The 18,977-nt window shown below is 38.4% G+C and overlaps 1 protein-coding gene across 1 annotated transcript; it reads right to left on the reverse strand.

Annotated features, from left to right (window-relative positions):
• Positions 1–13,279: 13,279 nt before the first annotated feature.
• On the reverse strand, positions 13,280–17,956 carry LOC113358278 (chaperonin CPN60-2, mitochondrial-like). The gene is made up of 17 exons (XM_026601808.1): positions 17,743–17,956; positions 17,598–17,622; positions 17,377–17,508; positions 16,904–17,063; positions 16,598–16,773; positions 16,329–16,424; positions 16,001–16,105; positions 15,578–15,664; positions 15,381–15,470; positions 15,183–15,263; positions 15,018–15,086; positions 14,692–14,865; positions 14,445–14,544; positions 14,219–14,322; positions 14,029–14,134; positions 13,834–13,912; positions 13,280–13,704 (listed from the first exon to the last, which is right to left on the reverse strand). The coding sequence occupies exons 1-17, from the start codon at positions 17,778–17,780 to the stop codon at positions 13,599–13,601; spliced, it is 1,728 nt and encodes a 575-aa protein (XP_026457593.1). The 5' UTR covers positions 17,781–17,956; the 3' UTR covers positions 13,280–13,598.
• Between the last annotated feature and the right edge of the window lie 1,021 nt (positions 17,957–18,977).

Below are 18,977 nucleotides of genomic sequence, written 5' to 3' on the forward strand. Positions count from 1 at the left end.
ATTTGTTCAAACTCCTACATGAGTATAGGGGTTCTCAGAATCGAACCCTCGAAATATAGGAAGTATTTGTATCATGTTTGCATTTATTTTAAAAGGGTTATTGGTTTGAGGTAATACAATACATGATAATGGAATTTTTATTGACGGATACATGTATTCATGAGAGCATGAGGTTGGCCCATTTTGAAAAGACACAAAGCCCACTATTTGGTTTTAATGGGTTTTCAAAAATTTGGTTTTTATGGGTTTGGATTTTGGGAAAAATTTGGTTTTGGTGGGATATAAAAGAAATTTGGTTTAAAATTGGGAGCAAAAGAATTTATTTATTTATTTTTTTATTTTTTTAAACTTAGCCTAGCATAAATTATCACACCCCACAAAAGAAAATAAAAACAACAATAAATAATTACAAGCCCATAAAAGAAAGAAAAAAAAAAGAAAAAGAAAAATTATTACAAGCCCAAAATAAAAAATAAAGAAAAACAAAAATTATTACAAGCCCACAAATTAAAAATGGAAGCCCACAGGTTGGGTTCTCTTAATGGGTTTAGGCTTACTTGCTTAAGCACAGCCCAGCTGCTCAGTTAGGTTGCAAAAGCCCAGTTGGGCTTTGGATCATCCTAAGCTTTGGCTTTTCTGAGGCCCAGTTGGGCTTTGGTTCACCTCTGCAGCTTACAGCCCAGTTGGGCTTTGGTTCAAATTGTTAAGCTTGACAGCAACTTCAGCAGGCTCACCAGCTCAGGGCTTTGCAGCAGGAGCAGATCAGCAGCAACAGGTGCAGAAGCTCACAGGATTCTTGGCCTGGCACCAGCAGGAGCACCACAGCAGCACAAGAGCACCAGCAGCACCAGGTGGTTCAGTTCAGTGCAGGCAGGGCAGCAACTCAACAGGAGTTACAGCAAGCAAAATCAGCAAGCAAGCATAGGAGTTACAGCAAGCAGAGTTCAGTAACAACCCAAAAGAAAGAAAGAGCAATTGCGCCGCAACCGAGTCCCCGGCAGCGGCGCCAAAAACTTGGTGGGCCCGGAAATGTGTATAAAATTGAAGTGAAATGAAACGCGGGCCTACAGTAATACCGCAAGTGCACGGTCGTTGGTTGTAGTCCGTGCAAGTACGGGTCGATCCACAGAGACTGGGTGTGTTTGGAGTTTCTAGCTATTTTGGGTTTCTAAATTGCTGTTGGGCTTTGAATGGTCAATGGGCTTTGAGTACTAATGGGTTTTGATAACAATGGGCTTGGTAGTATTTTGATGTGAACTGGGCCTTTGGGCCTTTGAGGGACTGAACTTCAAATGTAGCAGTGAACCGAGCTTGGCTTTTGAAGTGGGCTTTTGCCTTTCCCTAGCAGTAGCTGTGATCTGGGCTTGGCTTAGTAATGAGCTTGGGCTTTTAGCCTTTGGTTTCAACCCTAACAGTGTGCAATGGGCTTAAACCAGTGAACCAAAACAGGAAAATGGATTAAGATACTGAAGAAAAGTGCCAAGGAGACAGTTGCACACCAAGGCCTAAGCCAAGGGCAGTGATGTGAAGAAAATAGCAAATGAAAGAAAGAAAACAGTAAACAATGGAATGAGTCTAAACATGAAAAAGAGCAAAACAAAACAGTGAAGACAAGAGGATGAACTCAACTGATCATGCCAATTCTTCCATACAGCAGGTAAAGGTAAAGGTTCAAGCCTGCCTTTTACCTAAGGTGTTTCACCAATGGATAGTTGAATCACAACTAAAGTGTCAATCCTAAGCACTAAATGTCTGACTAAAGCACAATTAGTCAGAGAATTTGACAATGTCAATAAGGTATGAGTTGTGGTAATATCACATAGTTTTATCCTAACTACAAAGCATACATGATATGCACTGTGAGAGTAAAATGTGGTTTACCTTGATTCAATTCTATCCTAGAACATTTCACACATCTAAGAATGACATGAACAACATGAGAACATTACAAGACATAACAGAACATACACATTAACAGAGAACATACACATTAACAGAGAGCATACACAGAACATAACATAATATGAACATCAAAAAAAGTGAACATTAACAGAACAAAGTTCTGGACACTGGCTAGTCCAGCATGAATCTCTCTTCACCTAATAGTTCCCCTTTTATACCCAAATTATCAAATTAGGGTTTACACCCATTTTCCCCAAAAATCTCCAATCGACAGTACAATTAGGGTTTCCCCTTTTTCTAGTGTTCTGGGTCTAATTTTTCCCATAACCCTACTCTCATCCTCTCCTAAGCAGTTCTATTACATCAATTGGGGTTTTCTAGAAAAACCCTAAATTATAAAGAAAATTAGGGTTTTCAGACTTGGGAGAAAATTACCATACTCTTCTGATTTCGTTGTCCCCTCTGCGATTAAGCTCATACCCATGCTTCCACTTGCATATGCGCTCTTGAAACACGCCTCAATGTTGTCTTCTGATGGAACCCTAGTTCTGTCTTTCTAGGTTTTAGCGTCTGATGGAGAAGCTATAACCGAGGAAGAGAGAAGTTGAGGTTATGGTCGAGGCGGTCGGTTTTGGGAAGGTGGTGGTGGCAGAACTGTGGAGGTAGGAGTGAAGGCTGGTACGGTGGAGGCAGGAGTTGCAGTTGCAGCTCTGCAACTGTCGGTGAAGATGGGAAGAAGAAGAAAGAGAAGAAGAGAAATGGAATGGGTAGTTCTCTATGGGTTTTTTAGGGTATGGGATGTTCTGGTGTGAGTCGGGTTCATCAAGAGATGATGTTTCACGAGCTGGGCCATCGGATCATTAAGTTCAGATGGAATCGAACGGCTTCAAGGAAGGGTATGGAAGCGACCGTAGGATTTTTTTGGTACAACTAAATAGACGGATCCATATGGAGTTAGTTGTTGTAATGTGTGTCGGGAGCTTCGGATCTTGATGACCTAAAATGCAGCGACCATTGGATTGTTGAGATGATCGGATCGGACGGCTGGAGAGGGAAGCGGGTTTGGATATTGGGAATGAGTTTGGGTAGGGGTTTTGGGCCTTGGGTATACCAAGCCCATATCTTCTTTAAGAACAATTCTTCCTCTTCAATCCCACTTCTAATTGATCCGGCTCTTGCAAACATCAATCTTCGCTTCCTCCTATCGAGAGTCTTTGCCGTTCCTTTGCTCTTTTCGCTCCGTGAGATAACCAGGATTTATTTAGTACCTAAAAATGCAAAATTAATTAAGAAAATTATTTATTCTTGAAAACAATGAAAATACAGAATATGGGATAAAATGTAGAATTAATGCGCAAAAGATGAGTTAAATGCCAACAAAAAGGGATAAATATATACAATATTTGGCACTCATCACTCACTGACTATGCACTATCTTATCTCATTACTCCTATTTCATGATCGAAATGGTAATAAATAAATGTATTACTCTGATTTCATGATCGAATCCACGCCTGATCTCATGAAATGGTAATAGATATTACTCTGATTTCATGATCGAACCCACGGCTGGTCTCATGAAATGGTAACATCACCACTTATTTTATTACTTTGATTTCATGATCGAGTCCACGGCTGATCTCATGGAATGGGATTACTCCGATTTCATGATAGAATCCACGGCTGATCTCATGGAATGGTAATATCATCATTCATCTCATTAATACGATTTCATGATTTAGTGCATCGTGAAGTATATGATAAAACTTCTCTGGAATTAGTTTCAGCTACGCATTGTTACCTCTTTTCTATCGAAAATCTCAGAGAAATTTTCTTCTTCTTCCCTAAAATAAAGAAGCCGAATTTTTTCTTTTTTGTTATTGAGTACCTAAAATATAGAGATTGTGTAGAAGGGATATTTGACTAGAAATCAGGATTTGATTGGCTGAAGTTTTTCTCAGATTTTCTAGATACTTTTTTTTGAGGGATGAATGGTTGAATCATAGGTAGATGGGCAGATCATATGGTTGGCAGTGAATCCTAAATTCGTTCGATATATACAGGTAAATCTTCCCTGTTAAGAATTATTTTGGATGAGAATTTTCTATTTTTGAGGAGAAGAATATTCACCCATTTGGAAAGAAGATATGGATAAACAGAAAAACCCTAGTTTTATCTCAAAATCAGAGAAAATCAGAGAAAAAAAAGCTAAGGAACCATTTCGATTTTGGGTAATCTTCAATTTTTTGGCGCCATGTAAATCAAAAGGGAAAAAAGCTGGGCGGGATATATTTTTCTCTCCTATAAATAACCCCATAGTTATCAAGTTTTGCTCACAGGATACTGATTGAAGGTATTTTCTCTCTAGATGACACATTACTCTTCAATCTCATATGTTAAATCATATATGCAAACCCTAATTTTGTAATTGTTTGATCTCCTAATTTCAGGCTGATTCTACCCCTTGGTTATCCTAACTTCAAGGATTTTAAGAACTCTAACTTAAGGTTTGTTCTGCCCCTTTATGTTCCTTTCATGTTTTTGCCTGTGGTTTCTTAGTTGTTCTTTTAATCATGGTGTTGTTTCATTTCCCAGGTGGGAAATGGCTAACAAAAATGAACAACCAGCTCCAGCAACTTCATCTTCTGAGGGTACCTATCACATTTTCCTTTTCTTTTCTTTTTGGTATTTTACTTCTGTAGCATTTCTATTGCGTCAATTGATAATAATATTGTTTGTCTAGATTGAGAGAAAGTGGGTTGCGCACACGGTGTTTGAAAAATCGTATTAATATGAATATGCTAATTGAAGTCACCATGAATGGGTGTAATGGATATTTGGGTTCTTCTCTAATTTTACATGATATGTATAATCTGCTTTCAAAAGTTTTAATTAGCACAATCTTCTTCTTCGGCAAAAGCAATATCCATGTTTTTTGTTATGAAAATCAAAACTGAAGAGAGGAAAGAGTTTGGTGCAATTGGGGTGATAGATATGAGTTTCTTCATATAGGTTTAGGGTCCAACGGCTCTTTTTGTTTTTCCCAAAAACTCCAACGGCTAATTTGACGAAAGTTGAATGTGGAGAAACCAATAATCGGTAGGTATTGGATTTAGCATATCTAATGATTATGGTAGCTTTCAAAATTTGAATTTGCGGCAACTTATAATCGGTAGGTTTTGTAATATATTTAACTCCCGATTAACGCTGAATCCAAAACACGAACCAAGAAATACTGCACCGACTACAATCGGAAGTATGGGAAATATTTTGGCTTCCGATTGTATTCGGAGGGTAACAATATTATCATATCCTCCGAATATATAAGGGTAATTTCGCCATTACGAATTACGCGAGATAAGGGCTGGCTACATTTTCCCTTTGGGTGACCTTTTTTGTTTTATTGTTGGCCCCTAAATCCTTTTGAGTGGCCCCTAAAAACGCCAGGTTTTTTTTTGGTTTGGATCTTGTTTAAACAATTTATTTTAAAGGTTAATTATTTTTCATCCGACTAATATAACTTGTTTAAATGCTTATTTATATATATTTATTTTATGTGCAATAAATCTCTTTAGAATCATCGGTGGTAATAAAGGCTAGTCACTAAAGAAAATATCATGACGAGATTGGCATGTTGAGAATAGTTACGGTGAGGGCAGTGTTGTGTCTCTAATAATTTTTGAGACGAATGACTTCGTTGGAAAAATTGATTCGGAGACGACTATATTTTCAGGTAAAGTGTTTTGGAGATGATGATATTCGTTATTGAAATGGCCATACAGAGACAATCCTAATTGGTCGTTATACGTAATTTTAGAGATGACTAAATTTTGTTATTGATTTTTTATTTTGAGACGAAATTTATTTCGCTGCTAAACTATTATTTTTTCTGAGATGAAAAAATTTCGTGGCTAAAACTATTTAGGTAACGAATTTGTTTCTTCACCATAAATATATTTTGAGACGAACAAATTTCGCGGCTAAAACTATTTAGGTGACGAATTTTTTTTCTTCACTATAAGTATATTTTGAGACGAACAAATTTCGCGACTAAAACTATTTTATGAGACGAATTTATTTCTTCACTATAAATATATTTTGAGACGAACGAATTTCGCGGCTAAAACTATTTTTAGTGATAAAATATTTTCCTCACCAAAAATACATTGAGTGGCAAAATTCTTCGTCACAAAAATTAGTAAACAACGTCAATTTTATTTGCTCACGAACAAAGGTAGTTTTGGAGGCAAAAAGACTTATGTCGTTAATTAAAAAATTCGGTGGCGATTTCTTAAGGACGTCACAGAACACTTTCAACGACTCACTATAGGTGATGAAATTTTTTGTGCCGCTGAATTCTTTTTGCAACGAAGTAATTGGTTTTCGTGACACAATGTTTTGCCACTAAAAGTGACTTTTCTTGTAGTGACATCTGGACAGAGCTTGGACCACTTCTTGAACTGGGTGTACTCTCCTCCGTTGCACGGCAGCTTTTCCCAGATATATCCGATAAGCCTCGTTGATCATTATCCCGAATCAGTAGCCTTTATAGGTGGCCAGTAAAGACTTCTTTTCTCCTGGGATTCTGTTGACTTGCGAGATATAAATTCCAAGGATTCTTCTCATCCATAGTCGTATATCCAGGTATTTTTCCGCACTTATATGATCTTATGATTGATTGATGATGATATACACATTTTTTATGTGCTCATAACTTCTTCTTCTTTGCATCTTATCATGGAAGCTGTGGGCGATAACCATTCTGTAACTTCTCCAGAAAAAAGTTTCGAAGTCGACAAGCCCGGAGCTGATGCACACGAAGAAGTAATGGCTAAAATCGGTCTCCCACTTCGCGAAGTCGGTCGTGCTATACAAGGGATGTCCATTCTGCACCTGCGTATTGTCAGGGGACGTATCTGTGCCCTTTCAGTTGCAATCGACATTGAGGAGCAATGGAGGCGTGATGAACCGTTGCAAGCACCAGTGAGCGCAAGGGAAGAGAGGTTTGCAGCACGGTTAAAGAGGCGGAGGGTTGAAAAAAAACGACCTCTTGGTGAAGATAAATGTGATTATCCAATCCACGACGGTGTGATAATCCTTGATTCTGACACTGATGAACCTGGGCATCTGAAAGCAGTCAACACAATCCCTAACGTTGTTGTGGCCTTTGAGGGAAAAATGGAAGTTGTTCCTGCTAACGATGTTGGGGTGGAGAGTGCAGCTGTAGAAACATCTGAAGCGGAAGCTGAAGCAGATCCGGAGGAAGAAGCAGTAACGGCTCACGATGGTGATGGCGTTGAAACAGGACCTAGTAGTGGTGCTGACGCGGTCGACCTTGTTGACGGATAGGCTTTTGCTTTTCTTTCTCTTTAAATACATTCCAGTATTTCATAAACATCTTCCTTGTACTTAGTGGCGGCTGAGTCCAGGATCTTTTGTTTGCTTGCTTGAATAAAGGTTTTTATGTTATAATCCTTTGTTAAGATTACATCTGAACCTTTTCAGGCAATGGTGTGCCTTCATATGTATGTGATTCTTTATGATAAAAGAAATAATGTCATAATGGAATACCACGGACCTGCATGTGCTCCTGACGTGACATCTCCCTGGTCTTGCTGGGTGAATGGCTCAAAGCATCTTCCTTTTCCGCACATATTCTATTTCCTTGACTTCTTACAAAATGTTTGCTTAGGGTTTCCTTTTATGTTTTGCTCTAATGGGTTTAGGCTGATTCAGGACTTTGTGTCTTCCTTTAGGGGTAAAGAAGTTCTTGGATGGAAATAATATTTCAATTAATTTGAAATTGAAAATTGAAACCCTAATTATGAATGCAAGTATTGCAATCATTTTATGGAGGAGTTACAAATATGACATGAGAATGTAATTGTAAAAAGACACGCTGGAGAAAACAGCACAGTGTTTTAAAGTGTGGAGGACGCTGGAAAGTGGTAGCACGGCGTCTTAAGTACGGTAGGGTTTGAGCCATCACGAGTGAATCGTTACGCCTTCCAGTTTTTCAGCGTTGATGAGATTGCAGTAGCCTCCTAGGATAACGTCTGCTACCAGGTATGGTTCATCTTCTCTTTCAGTGGGTGAGTAAGGTGGATTGGTTACTTTCACAGTCATGCTCCCAACCTTGAATGTAGTCATCTTCGTCACCAGATCTCCAATTCCAAATGGGTTTGGGCGTGCAGATGCCTGGATCTTGGCTTTATCATCTTTGACCGAGACAGTCTCTAAGCTTTTGATAAAACGTTTGAAGGGACCGGCCTCCCATTCACATCTCTTAGTCGAGGTTGGTTTGTTAGTTGGGACCAGTCCCCAGTGCTTGTCAGAGTGAGGAGTGATTGGTTGCAAAAAGGATTGTGTGATAAGACTTACTTGGGCTCGGAACCTTTTAATGTACGCCGACGGGCTCTCTCCAGGAAGTTGTATCACGTTGGCAAGTTGTAGGTGGTACGGCAACAGACAGTCCCCAGGTCCATACGGCTTGTTGGATATCCTTTTGGGTACCGAAGCCGGTGGAGGACAAAATTCCAGTGTTGTCTTGTTGTCGTGTATCCAAGAGCGTCCTAGGATCATGTCGTAATTAGGATGCTCATTGACTATGTAGAACATTGCTTGTGTTAGGGCGTCACTCAATTTAACTTCAAGATCGATGTATTCATATGCGTCTCCAAGTTCTCCTTCTGGAGTCTTAATCACAGTTGGGTTGCGAGTAGCCTTCTGCTTTGAAATCTTTGCTGCTTTCAAGGTCTGGAGAGTGATAATGTTGAATTCAGAGGACGTATCGATCAATGTGCTATCAAACTCGACATCCCTCAAACGAGCAACGGTTAAGAGTCCCCAGTTTCCCTTGCTTGCATCTTCCAGTAAGGACTGAGGTTTCGAGACCGCTTCCTTTTTCAGATACAAGCGCCTGCCTGAGACAACGCAGTTTAGGGATGCAAATATGTCCTGACACTGTGATTTGGAGAAGTACAAGATCTCGCACAAATGTTTCATCATAGATTGTACAGTCTTGCGAACAGAATCCTCGGAAATCATGCAGTTCCTGATAGGGAGAAGATCTATATGAACACCTTTGTTTCCAAGCTGGAGTTCTCCTGCCTCTATCTTTACTTTGAAGATTTGCTTCAGTCTGTTGCAGTCTTTAGTCGGATGATGGAAAAACCTATGGTAGCGGCAGTACTTGGGATCCGTCATATCTTTCTCGGTTGGCGGGCGTCTGATAGGAGGCAGCTTTATAGCGTCGTCTTGAATCCATGCCTCAAAGAGTTCTATCACTTCACTCATGGGGAATGGGAAGCCTGCATCTTCGGTGTCTTGTGCAGGAGTCTTGCCTACTTCCTTTTGAGACGAGGTTGTCTGTGCCGGAGCCGCACGCTTGCGTTGTCGTTCCGTTGCTGAAGCTTTCCTTTTCCTCCTTCGTCTATCTTTGCATCCATTACCAAATTTATTATGTACTATGTTAAAATCAAGTTAAAAATTAAGATTTATTTTAGCAACAATAAAATACTTTTGTTATAAGAGAGTGCACAATATTGTACTCAGTATTTTGTTTCAATTGATTTTGTAGGCCAGAATGAAGGAGAATTGAGTATTGTGTTTTAATTATCATTTTGTGGGGTCAGAATGGAGGAGAATTGAGTATTGTGTTCAGTGTAGTCAATCTCGGCCATCTCGGCCGAGATATCGGCGAAATTCCGCATCTCGTCCCTCGAGCGAGATGATTCTCACAATATCGCGAGACGATATTTTCCAGGAAATATCGGATGGTACCGGTTTTATCGGTCGGTTTATCTCGGCCGGAAATGTTCCTTTTTCTTTTCATTAGATTGAAAAACCTATCATTCGCATACAACAATTAAAGAGAACCATTTTTGTTGATTTCTCGTCCAAAGATTAAAGGAACCATCTTTATTGATTCAACATACATATTATTCTTGAGGAGCTCCTTGTTGTCATCGTTTAAAAACCCCTTGCATCAATTGTTGTTCATCCTCTGTTGATGCTGTAATATTTGAAATTTGGGGATTAAGTTAGGGTTCCAAACTAAATAAGAAAAACAGAGTAAGAAAAGGTTGTTGTATTTACTAGATCCAGAATGAATCTATATTGCAGACGGTTTGATAATCAATTGATTAATAGAAGAAGATAAGAATGGTTTACAGGACAGATTCAGTTTATATACTCATCTGAATTCTCTCGACTCAGTTCACCTCACACAACAGGCATACTCACATTTCATAAAACACAATTCTCACAGTACATAGTCTCTTATGCTATTACCCTCCCTCAATGTCAAGTTGGCTGTAAAAGACAACTTGAGATTGGAAACACAATTCTCACACTACATAGTCTCTTATGCTGACAGTTAATGGCGATGTGAAGAGTCAAGCATAGAATAAAAGGATAATACCAGGTGGATGTAGTAGTTGCAGGTGGAAATCCATAAGTCTAAAAATAGTAGCTCCAAAAGGGGAAGTTGGGTGATGCAGAATTGTTGACGCAGTAGCTACAGCTGCAAAACAGAACACCAACTGATGAAAACTAACTGTACCACCATTTTGATGCAGAGAAAGGCAGTGGAACATGTCACCACTAAGAAGTAATGTAGCAGCTGGTGGATCGGGAAAAATAGTAAGCTCCAGTAGAAATAGTTCCTTGCAGTGTAATAAGGCCATCATGAGTTGCATAAGAATAGGCACCCCTGTATACTGTAGAGAAACTCTGCACCACTGTATTCGAAGCAGTATGCTGCACAACTGATATCCGTAACTTTACGTCTGCCAGAATTGAGCTAAACGTTCATCCAAAACTGTAACCACACTAGCTTGCTAGCAAAAGAAATATAATAGCTTGTAGTGTAAGAATGTCCTGATAAGATTGCAGTAGTAATTTGAACACGGAGAAATGAAATTGCAAACCAAGTCTGACTCCATTGGACGAGCTGTTGGCGTCACTTACGCATTCTGCAATATAGCTTGTATGGATGCATTTCCAAGGACCAATATTAGCACCAGTGAAATTCAATGCATAACCATCTTGAATATTAACAACCTGAAAAACCCATCTAACAGTAGCACTGTATCCTGCATGAGCTTATACGACCTGCACATTGTAGATTCATAAAGAGAAGTAGGTGCACGACATGATGAAAATTGATGACTTGCAGCTAGCTAATAAGTGTAGCAGATTCAGCACCAGACTCTCATATTGAATTGCCATCCAAAAATTCAGTGCAAAAGACACAGCAGTGGTATGCAAGATAGAATAGGCGCCGCAGTGGAATTTGAACTTGCTGACCATGAGAAAACAACTGGAGAATAGCAGCACCAGTTCACTGACAAGCACATCACAGTAAGGAACAACAGGTAACCAAAATTGTGCGCATAAACTAGTAGGTGATAAACGAAACATGATCTGGAAAAGAACTACACGGTCGTAACCAATATAAACATTTTGGAATGTCACTTGTGTACCAACCTTGTACAATGAGATGCAATAACTCACGAGTCTCTGCAACTGTGATCTTCTTGAAACACCATTATAGCAAGCAAAGAAATATTGAAAACAAAAAACCAAAGCTGAAGCAGTTTATCGAAAGCACTTATTAAAGTACCCATATTATTCACCAACAGAAAAGTAAAGATAACTAAACCAGGCTACATTCAGAATTGAATGTAAACTCAACAAAGAGAACTCCGATCTCTGATGCAGTACCAAACCAATTCCAAATCCACTCCTCACTCTCAGCTCCATCATTGAAACACGCAAGATTTTCAACACGACGCAAGGGAGGACTGTCTTGAAGTAAGGATTGAGTTATGAGTATGAATATGAGCGATTTAAGCACTAGATTTGTGCAGCAAAACTTCACCATCAATAATCTCAACCTTCTACTGAATCTATTTAGTGGAACAACTTTAAGTTGTCATCTAACCATTAAATTTGTGGCAGACTCTAACATGCTCAGACTCAAATAGCAACAAGAATCAAGAACAATAAGTCTTGATTAAAAAATTAGATGAAACAACTAATTATGATGAAGAAACAAATTATGACGAGGAATTGAACATTGTTGAGGTAGTGAATCATAAATCGAACACATAAAATCATATCTAAAGTAATCAAAAGATCAAATTCGAGATTACCAGCTTTGACCTAGTTTTCCTGACGAAGAAGAAAAACCAAATTCTAGAACTGAGAAGTATGCTTGATTCAATTTGAAGACGTAGCAGTGAAGCACCGGGATCAAATCTCACTCCACACCAATAACCACCAGTAACAAATCTTCATCCAAACTCCATGAATCTTCAGACAAAACTCCTTTACCAACCAAGACGTAGTCAATTGTTGCTTGAGATGCAGAAAAGAAACATCAAAACTGAGCGAATTTGTCTTTTAAGAGGTAAACTCGGATCAAATTTCATCACAGAGATTAATTTCCGATGACAACTACCAGCAGAGAAGAGGAAGACAACAGCAGGAAGATGAGTTAAAGAATTTAGGGTTGAATCAGCGGAAGATAGGATCGATACCCTCAGAAATTCATGATTTCTGAGTCTGATACCATACTAGATTCAAAATGAATCAACATTGCAGGTGGTTTGATAATCAATTGATTAATAGAAGAAGATAAGAATAGTTTACAGGACAGACTCAGTTTATATACTCATCTGAATTCTCTCGACTCAGTTCACCTCACACGTGCGACTCTCACACAACTCGCATACTCGCATTTCATAAAACACAATTCTCACAGTACATAGTCTCTTATGCTATTAGTATTATTTGAAATTTAGGGTTTAAGTTAAGGTTTCCAAACTAAATAAAAGAAAAACAGAGTAAGAAAAGATGAAGATGATACTCTGGCGTAGATTTTTTCAGTCTGATTTGAAGCATAAGATTTGAAAGAGGGAGGCGGAGAGACCGAGTGAAGAGTGAAAAGCATGACTAGTCTTCTGAGTTTTGACTACAGTACATCAGTGGGTACACTTGGGTTTTGGATATTCCATACCTATATACGTGTCCACACAACTATAGTTCATGTATGCTATATGTGTGTAATATATATCTGTCATGCGAGTTCGCATTCAGAAGTCACCGGTGCACCTAAGTTATCGTACCGGTGAGGAAATGTCAAGTGTGTGTGGTATTTTACGTATTTCGGTGTTTAATATACAACTTAACAGGTGTAATATGTGAAAAAATAATTTCACAAAAGTTATAGATATAAAATTTGGAACCGTACCGATATTTGAAACCGAGATCTCCCCGATACAATGTTGTACCAGTGTACCGGTCCCAGCCGAGACAAAACCGATATTAACTACGTTGATTGTGTTTCACTGCAGCAAGGTGAAAGGATGCATTTTGACACCGATTTGAATCAATATTGCTTCTAAGAAGTTATGAAGTTAGGGTTCACAAAACAGAACCCCCAGTTTAGCATTATTTCTCACTCTCTCTATCAATGTGGTTTACACGAGCCTTCTAGTTTGATGTTGGAAAAGATATTCTCAATCTTAGAACGTCCTAGCAGAGCAAGGGAACAATCCAAACCATAGGTTCAATGATCAACACCAAACTTCCTTCTACTTTGCTACCTAGAGTTCTTCCATCATTATGCAACTTTCGGGAAAAAAAAAATGTATCAAGAGGGGAATCAGATAATAATAATTATCTTCTCCTCAGTAATCCATGCCACCTATGCCGCCACCCATTGCTGGCATTTCTTTGTCATCCTTGGGAAGCTCAACAACAATAGCCTCCGTGGTTGTCATCAATGATGATACACTACACAGGCAGCGCAACAAAATTTGATTTAAAAAATCACTCGTAAGAATAGACGGGAATGAGAGATGGCATCAGAGCAAAATTAATCACAACAATACTTGTTAAACAACGGGCCAAAGCAAATATTACCTGGCAGCATCTGTCAAAGCAGTTCTAATTACTTTTAGTGGATCAATAATCCCAGCCTTGATCATGTCAACATATTCACCTACATTACACACAAGAAGACAAATGGACAAAACACAGAAAAGAAAATTAAGTTACTATCAAAAGGAATTTCCAGCAATGGTAACTTCTTTGGAATCTAAAAAAGCAAGTGCATACCCTTAGCTGCATCATATCCAAGGTCAGTGTTTTCCTGCTCCAGTAGCTTGCCAACAACTACAGCACCCTCAACTCCGGCATTTGATGCAATTGTTTGCACAGGGGCCTGGAATTGAACATTGTCATTCGCAATACAATTACAAGATACGGGTCAGAATTATAATATGTTTGATAGAGTAGCAGTAGAAACCTTTAACGCATTCTGTATGATCTGAACACCAATTTTCTGGTCGAAGTTGGCGGTTTCCAATTTGTCCAGCTCCCTTGATGCATATAACAGTGCAATACCACCTCCTGCAACGAAGTATTGCAGTCAAAAACATGTTAGCCATCATATTGAAGCTTGACTAACTGATATATAGAGAGAGAAATCTCCCGTAGATGATTTATCAACAAGGATAAATGCAATCTGATACCAGGAACAATGCCTTCCTCAACAGCTGCTTTGGTGGCATTTAGAGCATCAGTTACTCTGTCTTTTTTCTCACCAACTTCAGCTTCACTAGCTCCTCCGATCTGTAACACATTGAGCAATGTTAGTATTTAACGTGTAAGTTACAGAGTAACAATTGCGTACCATAAAAAAAAGTAACAATAGAATAAGACAATGATAATGTATAATTAATGTATAATGTAGCAGTGTCTAAGGAAATGGTGACAGACCTTTAAAACAGCAACACCACCAGAAAGCTTAGCTAGCCTCTCTTGCAACTTATCTTTATCATAATCAGAAGTGCTCATTTCAACTCCAGCTCTTAGCTGTTCACATCGTTCCTCGATGGATTTCTTGTCACCAGCCCCGTCAAGAACTACAGTATCATCCTTAGATATTGTCACCTATACATACACAACACCTATATTCAATATCAACAAAAAAAAAAAGAAACACTTGGCGAATATAAAAGCACTGAAACAACTCACAAAACAACTAGATTCTACAGCCACATCCTGACGTAGTTATAAACATCAGAAATTTCACAATCACTCACCTTCTTGCACGTGCCAAGCATCTCCAACTCAACCTTCTCAAGATTCATGCCTAGTTCTTCAGTTATGAGCTGCAATACACAACTAGGACAAATTGTTAAACAGAAGAAAGAACGAGCTTACCCTTACAGTTTTAAGTGACAAGTAGAGGAAACATCAGTACTTACTTGACCCCCAGTCAAGACGGCAAGATCTTGCATACTAGATTTCCTGTTTTCTCCAAAACCTGGAGCCTTAATAGCACAGATCTGTAACAGATAAAATAATCCCTCCCGGTCAAAAAGGAGTACAACGTAAACCCAAAGTAGGGAAGGTGCATTCAAAAATAATTAAGACGAAAGTGGAGCACAAAAATTGAATTAAACCTTGATTCCAGCCCTAAGCTTATTCAATATGAGAGTTGCAAGTGCATCACTTTCTATATCTTCAGCGACAATCAACAAAGGTCTTTGCCTCTGAAATCACAAATGAAACAGACAAAGAAACAATCAGGCCATCATTATAAGAACAGATGTTACCAAGTCACACAATAGAACATGTATACCATAAAGAAGATAATCACCTTTAGGGCCAGTTCTAAGACTTTCACCACAGAATTTATGCTAGAGATTTTCTTCTCATGGATTAGGATGAGTGGATCTTCTAACTCCTGATATGTACATAAATATATTGTTAGAAAAAAGCACACGTCTGGAAGAACAAACAAAGGCTAGAGATTTTCTTCTCATGGATTAGGATGAGTAGATCTTCTAATTCCTGATATGTACATAAATATATGTTAGAAAAAGCACACGTCTGGAAGAACAAACAAAGGCTACTAACTGCCAACAAAACAATATGAAAACAAATGGAATTTCATCAGACTTTCATTAACATGAAGACAACACACAAAGCTATCGAGAAGATAACACACAAAGCTATTTACGAAGTACAAACTAATATGCAAATAACACACAAAGCTACCAACGAAGTACAAAAGGCTTACACATTTCTGATTCTTCTGATTTGTAATGAAATATGGAGATATATATCCCCTATCCAGCTTCATTCCTTCAACAACTTCAATTTCATTGTTTAAGGTCTTCCCATCCTACAAAATTTAAAAGGTAAACTCAGTTAGTGTGACTTCAATGATTAAGAAGGTGAACTCAGGGTGTTGACTTTAAGATGAAATTGAATGAAAGCGATTCCCTACTGAAAAATAAATTCAAATACACAATAACATCACTTGTTGAGAACAAAATGACAGCTGGTCATATTTTGTGGCAAGCAAGAGAACTTATGATAGAATATACAGAATACTCCACACTTACGGTTATAGTGATAACGCCCTCTTTGCCAACTTTTTCCATAGCCTTGGCAATCATCTCACCAATGTCTCTATCACCATTTGCTGATATAGTACCAACCTTTTCAAACCAACAGCAAAATAATAGCCCAAAATTAACATAACCATCAGTTTCTTTAGTCTTAGGCTATTTATGACCAACAAGAAAAATAAATTGAAAATAAAATGGAAATGGAATATGATAATCCAAATGGTGCTTCCTGTAACAACAAAATTCTAAATCGAAAAATAAACCTGAGCTATTTCTTCGGATGTGCTGATCATTCTTGTTCTGCTCTTCAAATTTGTCACCACCGAGTCTACTGCCATTGATATTCCTCTCCTTAGGTCCATTGCATTCATACCAGCTGCAACAGATTTGCATCCCTCGGCAAAAATTGCACGTGTAAGGACTGTGGCACAAGTCGTACCTGCAATCATTGTAAACAAGGGAGGGCGAAAGTCAGTGTCCACGTAGAGCAACTAAGCATGAAAACTCAAACCACGGCCAACTTAGATCCTAAGTGGAACATTTCAAAGTAATGAATGATAAAGCCTTACCATCACCAGCTACATCGTTGGTGGCATTTGCTACTTGCTTTACAAGACTGGCACCGATGTTCTTAACTCTGTCCTTAAACTCAATGCTTTTAGCAACAGTGACACCATCTTTAGTCACTTTGGGTGCACCAAAGCTTTGTTCAATTACAACGTTACGCCCCTTTCAAAACCAAACATCAAAATTAATATTAGTAAGTAACCTCGTCACTTATATTGAGTAAGAGTAAGACGATAAACTAACATATTCAACATTGTTTAAACAGCATGATACACATTATAAGTCCCACCACCAAGATAGAATATCCACACTTCAAGCCCCCTTCTAAGAAGAAACATCATTTCAGAATCTCTTCCAATTTCACCAGTTGGATGGAAAAGATCATCATTTTACAAACAAACAAAAAATACTTCCAAAAGCAATAGAAGGCATCAACTAGTGAACAACAAGTATGATCCATTTAGCAAATTTCTACCTTAGGTCCCATAGTCACTTTAACAGCATCAGCAAGGTCTTCCACACCCTTCAGCATCATAGCCCTTGCTTCGACACCGAATTTAATATCTTTTGCTGCATAATTTCTAGTCCAACTCGCTCTAGTACCGATCTGAATCACAAACCCACATATTAAAAAAAAAAAAAAAATGAATCTCTGCAACAACAAAGAAACACCACTAAATGGATCTTGGAACATACTTGCTGGGAAGCATTTTTAGCGATTCTGCAACAAATCAAAGTAGAAAGAAAATGATTAAAACAGTTATGCAATCAAAACCCCTAACCAAATCAAACAAATGAAACTCTTTCATTTTCTTCGAAATTCATGAAACGAAGAGCTTACCTAGCCTTGGAAGCAAGATTTGCAACAGCGCGATACATTTTAAGGGATGTAAGGGATTTACAATGTGAATCTTGGAGAGACGGAGGAAATGATTTTTCTAGGGTTTTATAAGATTGGACTTGTAGCGGAAGCAAAGAAAAGGGCAATGAGACGTAAATAAATAAATAAAAAGATTTAGGGCACGGATAAATGGAGTTGTTTCTGGAACAAGCGAAGTCTCTGGAAGAACAAAATGATTTACTAGGGTTTTCTAGGGTTTAAGGTTTAAAGCCCTGTTTAGGGGTGAGCATGGGCGGGTATGGACCGGTTTCCACACCATCCGCATCCAATCTAATCCAATACATTACGGATTTCAAATTTAGCATCCACATCCAATTAAGCATCCAACGGATTTGCATCGGATGGATGGACGGATTGGATACGGATGATCCAATGGATTTGTTTTAGTTTAAATTTATAATAAAGAAAATAAAACCAACACAAATGACTCCTCATAGAACCTACATATCCTATATTGTATAAATATGAAAATATCATGTACAACACCCCAAGCAAACATCTTAAAACTTCTTAAATGATCCATAGTATTTTCTAGCTAGAACTATATAAATGCCCTTAATTTAGCGGATATGGATGTCCAACGGGTTTTTAAAGTTGCATCCGGGCCCGATCCGTAATCAGTTGGATTTCAAAAATTCCATCCGCATCCAACCCATTAACGAACGGTCCGGGCATCCATCCGCAAATGAATGGTTGGTCCCGGTTAAATCCGCGGATTACGGGCCAAATGCTCACCCCTAGCCCCTGTTAGGGTTTTTTGGTTTAAATCGGTAATTATTTTAGAAAGCAATTTTTGGGACCAGCCCATTTTCGAGGGGACCCTCCCCATTTTGAACCGGTCATTATATGAAGTAAATCAAAATGTCTCTTATTCTACTTTTAATGGTCAAAGTACCCTCCATCCCATTAGAGCATCTCCAACAGTAGGTGCTAAAAATCCTATGTGGAGTTTTTATTTAGATCCTTATTTATGAGATTTTATATATGTGAGAAAAATAATAATGTTTTGTTCATGAACCATCTCCAATGGTGAGAGTCTTATTAAGTGATTTCTGTAAATTTATATGGAAATAATAATTAAAATAATTGTTAAAATGATGACATGGAGGTGATAGATTTAGTAAGCTACATCTCTGCAATACGGTTTTGATCAAATATGATTTGATATAATAGAA

Source organism: Papaver somniferum, chromosome 3 (genome assembly GCF_003573695.1).
Source record: "Papaver somniferum cultivar HN1 chromosome 3, ASM357369v1, whole genome shotgun sequence".
Classification (NCBI taxonomy): Eukaryota; Viridiplantae; Streptophyta; class Magnoliopsida; order Ranunculales; family Papaveraceae; genus Papaver; species Papaver somniferum.

Bases quoted from the DNA above. Each gene is read 5' to 3' on its own strand.
- LOC113358278 (XM_026601808.1), bottom strand. From the start codon at position 17,780: ATGTATCGCGCTGTTGCAAATCTTGCTTCCAAGGCTAG. The intron at 14,545-14,691 runs GTCTGTCACCAT...AATGTGTTACAG, and splicing joins GTGGTGTTGCTGTTTTAAAG to ATCGGAGGAGCTAGTGAAGC. The intron at 13,913-14,028 runs GTATGCACTTGC...TGTGTAATGTAG, and splicing joins TGGATATGATGCAGCTAAGG to GTGAATATGTTGACATGATC.